Source organism: Camelina sativa, chromosome 20, assembly GCF_000633955.1.
Source record: "Camelina sativa cultivar DH55 chromosome 20, Cs, whole genome shotgun sequence".
NCBI lineage: Eukaryota > Viridiplantae > Streptophyta > Magnoliopsida > Brassicales > Brassicaceae > Camelina > Camelina sativa.
This window is the reverse complement of record NC_025704.1, coordinates 6,482,447-6,488,446: the sequence shown is the minus strand read 5'-3', so window position 1 is coordinate 6,488,446 and position 6,000 is coordinate 6,482,447. Positions and strand designations below refer to the sequence as shown.

General features: G+C 32.5%; 2 protein-coding genes across 2 annotated transcripts; one reads left to right on the top strand and one right to left on the bottom strand.

The window, feature by feature from the left end:
• On the top strand, positions 1,018 to 3,125 carry LOC104769672. Its single transcript, XM_010493937.2, has 3 exons — positions 1,018 to 1,956; positions 2,418 to 2,612; positions 2,809 to 3,125. The coding sequence occupies exons 1-3, from the start codon at positions 1,126 to 1,128 to the stop codon at positions 2,836 to 2,838; spliced, it is 1,056 nt and encodes a 351-aa protein (XP_010492239.1). The 5' UTR covers positions 1,018 to 1,125; the 3' UTR covers positions 2,839 to 3,125.
• LOC104769671 (BAG family molecular chaperone regulator 2-like) lies at positions 3,191 to 4,195 on the bottom strand. Its single transcript, XM_010493935.2, has 2 exons — positions 3,820 to 4,195; positions 3,191 to 3,591 (listed from the first exon to the last, which is right to left on the bottom strand). The coding sequence occupies exons 1-2, from the start codon at positions 4,097 to 4,099 to the stop codon at positions 3,374 to 3,376; spliced, it is 498 nt and encodes a 165-aa protein (XP_010492237.1). The 5' UTR covers positions 4,100 to 4,195; the 3' UTR covers positions 3,191 to 3,373.

The following is a 6,000-nucleotide window of genomic DNA, read 5'->3' as shown; positions in this document are numbered from 1 at the left end:
AAAATACTGTTGTTTTACTTTAGTTGTAACATGTTTTCGGATCCGCACATTTATGCATTGATAAAATGATAAGTTATAAGTAGTTTCAAACGTATGTATATCTTAATTCAGTATCCAAGATTTAAACATACTGTATATATGTAATACATATGTTTGAAATCATAATATAAAATCATAAATATTGTTTACAGATATCTCACAATATATAACCAAATTATATTTTTATACATATATACAATTTTGTATTTAATTGCTCGATTTTAATAGATACCGATTTAAATTATTTCTATAAACATTTAGATGATTTTGTATATTAGGTAACATCATAATTTCTTGTTTCCGGATATATCTCAAAATATAAAATCAAATTAAATAAGTTTACATATATACAATTTCGAAATTAATTGCCCAAATTAAACATATACATAAATATCAAAATTATTGTTTCCTTAAATTGTTTACGCAAAACTACTTACCTTTTTTGTATTTTATTGTAGATGCTTGTTTCGATTCTGTTTAGATACGGGAATATGAAAAACAGCTCTGAACAATTAATACATGATCCGAACAGAGTTAATCCAGGGCATATAGGATCCGTGCATTTTTATTATCAAATTTACTTTAATATCCCTTTTGTATTATATGCTTTTTAATTTATTCAGCGTCATTTTATGTCATATATTTCAAGATTTATTTTGCTTTGTAAATAATGCTTCCATAAAATAATGTCGCAAAAGGGAGTTTAATAAAAACGTGAACTTCTATAAATGTTGGTATCCAAAAAGTAAGAGAAAAGTTGAATGGAGTTTACCCATTAAATTAATCAAGATACAAAATGTAATCAATCTATCAAAACCTTATACTATTATATCTCCCCCCCCCTGCAAATCCAAACAGAATCCAAGATTACAATAGCTTTGTCCAATGACTGATCGACACGCGTCAAAAGGTACCATCACTGTCAGCTTTCCCTCTCGCTCCACCTACATACTTCTTCTGAGTGAGTTTAGACTTTCGAGTTAGAGAGAGAGAGATAAAGAGAACAAATCTTAATTATTACAAAGCAGAGAATAGTTTAAGAGAAGAGTTCAAGAGAGAGAGAAGAGAAGAAGAGAGATCGGAGAGATGTGTAGTAAAAGCAGTCCGGTCGGAGAAGAGAAACAGAGTACGAGGACATCAAAGAGGATCAAGAAGAGAAAAAACAGAGAAGCTACAACCACCATGGACAAGTCGTCGTCTCCTTCGAATCTTGAAGCGTCTCGTAAGATCAGAACGAAAACGAAAAAACCCAAATTTCTCAGTCTCAAGCTCGAACTCAACAGTACTTCTTCTTCCCACGAGATCGACGAGGATCACAGAACCAAGAAGAGCGACAATAAGAAAAAGAAGAAGAAACAGAACAAGAAACAGAGCGACAAGAAAAAAGACCCTTTCACGGCGCCGTTTAAGGAGAAGAAGAGAGGTGAGACTACTACTCTCGTCGGAGGAGGAGGAGGAGTTAAAGAAGATGACCAGTACGACACCGTCGCGGCTTACCTTTTCAATTCCGCCACCGATAGTACAATCTCTTCGATCCACGATCTACTCCCTTCCTCCGCCGCCGCCGATGTAGATTGCGGCGGAGAAAGGAACAACCTGTCTCCCTACGATCGTCAGGACCACGGATCGTCGTCTTCTTCGCTTCTACGTACGGCTATGAGGAAAGGAAAGAGTGAGGAGGAGGAGGAGGAGACGACGGAGGAACGGTGGGTTAGTTATTCAGAGGTGGTGGAGGAAGTGATGAGTCGGAGCGGAACTCCACGGTGTTGCGGCGGAGGCGATGGAAACGATGGACGGCCTTCCTTGGCTCTGAAGCTTGATTATGAGCAGATCATGGAAGCTTGGTCGGATAAAGGTACGCTTTATGTTGACGGAGAACCGCCGCAGACTGTGCCGGACTTGCATGCTTCCGCTGATGTAAGTAAACCCATCTTTTTCCTTTTTCCTTTTTTTTGTGTAATTATATTGTAATCAACGCTTAACTTGACTAATTAATTTGACTAATGAAAAAAACAGTTGAAAATTTTTAATGAGATCACGGATTCTTTTGTAACTGTAATGATGATAGTAAGAGCTTTCGAAAGTGTTAAACGCCTGATACTTTTACTACTATTATTTAAATTGCGATGTAGCTTAATGATATAGATGTCGAGTTTTTACATATGTGCACGAACACTTGTGAAATTGTGAAACAGATGTTAGGGAATCGTATGGTTATAATGTCGGCAAATGCGTTTATGAAAGAAAAGGAAGAATGTATTTATTTTATCTTTTGTTCTATTAGAAGGTAATTAATAAAGAACGTTGCTAGTATAATAATGTTAAGTAATGATATTGAGAGACTAGGCAATTGTGTGTGTGTGTGTTGGTGATTTTAGGGGTATACTGACGGCGGAGAGGCGGGGAGTTTATGGGCAGTGCCAGAGATGGAAACGACGACGGAAAGGTTATGGAGAGGGCATAGAGAGGCTAGCTTGCTCCGTTATAAAGAGAAACGGCAAAACCGTCTTTTCTCTAAGCGGATTCGATATCAAGTTCGTAAACTCAACGCTGAGAAACGTCCTCGTATTAAAGTAAGCTTTTTCTTCTTGTTTTTTTCTTCCAACAATTTACACACACATTGTTGGATTTGAGATTGGTTTTATAACCCGGTGATATATAGAAATAAGGATTAGTTCACTGAAACCAATTGAGAATGAGAACCTAGCATCGGTTAATGGGTGGAAATGTTGGTTTTAGTTAATCATTGGTTTTGGTATCCTTTTTCAGGGCCGGTTTGTGAAGAGAGACGATTTGTAGACCACTAAAACACTGGTGGCTGTGGACATATTAGTCTGCTGAAATAACCAAGTTACGGATGTTTGGTATTGTAATATTGTTGTTTTGCAACTTTTTGAGGAGAGGTTAGGGCTCAACCGGAGTATACCGAGATTTAAAGATACTGTTGGTCTGTATAGGGGTCTTGACCAGCTCGGTTATGCAGAAATCTCGGTTTTGTTTGGCCACTTTAGGTCTCTTTTTAGAAAAAGTTAACTAATTTTATCAGAACAATAATGGTAATAAAAAATGGATATTAATAAGTTAAATTGAGTGCATCATAGACTCATAGTTGTTGTTTTAACTTTTCTTCAGCATATTACAACATGAGCTCTAATTAAAACACATGAGCTCTAAAATCTTTGCCAAATATATTACTACAACATGTAAACTAATATAGAAATAGTCGAAGGACCATATGGAAATCTCTAGTTTATTTCATGACGATCCTAGCTTTTCTTGGGTGAAATTATATCACAAAGAAATTGACAAAACAACTAATTTGACGTTTTGTTGTTTATACGATTATAGTGGGACAAGAAGTGGTAATGTTGTTAAGATCAAGAAGCTTTTTCTCTTTGAAAGCAGGATCTTCTAATAATAACACTTTGTCTTTGTCCCCAACACCAACCATGTGTAGATACTCATGATCCTCTCTTTCTTTCCCTTTGAATAATAGCCTTTGTTGTTTTGGCTCTAAACCGGTAAGCAATGATAATACCATCTTAAGTTCTCCTGTAAAACCCATAAATAGAAATCTTATGTTACTAAATCTGATAAAGAGTAAATTTAAAAGTTTCCATTAAAATTATATATTTGACTACGTCTAATATGAGATGAATTCATAGTTACAGATTATATTTTGGTGATCAAATAAATTGTAGTTTACATATAACCTCTTAAATAAGTCTCCTAAAAGATGAAACATGAAGGTTGAGAAATGTTGAGAGACGAGAAATTTACCAAAAGTAGAGGTGGCTTCAATGGAGAGATCATGGAAGTGAGCAAAAGTAGAGACTCTAATGGAAATCAAGTCTTCACCAATACTCTCTTGTCTTTTTTGAACAAGCATGCCCCCTGGCCTAAGTTCCCATTTGATCTCATAGTTGCTGCAGCTACTAATGCTGTTATTGTTGTTGTTACAAACTCCCTTCTGTTGTTGCTCTTGTTGTGTTCCTTTGTTGTTGATTCTTTTACCAAATCCAAATCTAATCCCAAACCTCTTGGACTTAAACTTCATCATTTCTTTTTCGACTTTGATTTCTGTGGACTTTTTCTTTTCTGTTTTCTCTCAAGCTTAGGGATACATAGAACATGGAAACGTTTAGGTGTGGTTTATATAAGAGATCAGAGGTTAAGATAAGGACGAAACCACATACATACTTGCACATGCAAGTTGCTTTCTATAAGGTACAAGTCATGTCTTTTAAAATAGATATATATTTTTTTGTCTATGTTATGAAATTAATTATATGGAGTCAATTATTATAGTATAAGATATTATTATGTGCCGACAAAGGATAAATCAGATTTAAATAGGATTTGATCGAGACTGTTAAGAGAAGAGTTTCCTTGAACAATGTTTCCTTGATTGGAGGACCACCGAACACGACAAAATGTAAATGAAAAGAACAATCAAACTATATGGTATTGTGTTAATTAATTAAAAGTCATTATGAGTAGGCTTTGTTTTGTCTAGGAAAATTTCGGCGTGCCGACCTTGTTGTATTAAAGCTTATCTCAGTTTGGAAATTTATTTTCATACTTCTTTTTGTCAACACTAGTATATCAAACTAAATGCATAGCAAATTTTCGAAAGCTTTCAATGGTATTGCCAAGTTAAACTCATTTTGTTTATTTACAGTATACAACTATAGACCACAATTTATTAATGCTAAACAAAACAGTTTTATCCCCAAAGAGTCTATAATCAAGTAATCAACCCTGTCCCCGACCCGAAACCATTCAAAAGCCAAAATAAGATAAGAAAAAAAAATCTGATATCTGCACTTTAAGTTATTAAGTCACCAAAACTGGGTTGAGTTTCACTTTCATATATATTACTCTATTAAAAACTTTTGGAAGCAAAGTGCAAAGATACAAAAAGTCTTTGTGGAATTATATATGGTGTTAAACTAAACACATGACATGCATCGACGGAGAGGATAACATATATATATACATGCATCTAGAAGACTAGAATATACGTTTCTCAGACTAACAGTAAAAGTTGAACAAAGTCACGAACCAGTCCACTAACGGCCAGATTCACATCACAATTGAATATATCACATTTTGAATTTTCTCAAATAATTTTCGTTACGATTATCAAATAATTCGTAAATAGATAACTATGATTACCGAAGAAAATCAAGAAATGTTTAAACGGAAAACTTTGTATTCCTAGAAACTAAAAAAATCAATTGACAAAGAAGTTGTATCCTAAATAAATATAATTAATTAAAAAATAAAAAACACTCACATATCAAATAGTAAAAAATCTAAAAAAATATTTCTCTCTCTAATAAATTATGGACGAAATTACTAAATTTTTTTTAAAAAATATATAAACCAATCAGAATTTTAAAAACTAACATTTAATATCCAAGTATACAATACAATTATTTTTAATAACTAAATTTGAAGATTTTGCTAAGATTTCAAATTATGATTCTCCTATCATCTTTATTTCATTTTACTTACAAATTTTTTGGAATTTTCATATAATACTTATGATTAATAAAATTCATATTTTTCTGCATATGTTGTGATTTGATTTTTTTAAAACGAAAATATATTACTGAATATATGAAAATATGAGTTTTAATTTCCACATTGGCGGGTTGGTAAAACTAAATTTATATAGATGATAAATTAATAATTTTTATTTGCTCACAATTATAATATTAAAATTATTTTATATTTCACAAAATAATGATGCAAATATAACAAACAAACAATACAAAACTGCAATAATACGTCAAAAATAAAATACTATAATATTCTAAAATAATTAGTATTCAAATAGACTAATAGATTTACAGAACAATTAAAAATAAATATTATCTCAAACAAAATAACATTTTAAAAAAATAAAATAATAATTTTTATTATTATATTATAAATTCTTTAAAAAATGTTGAC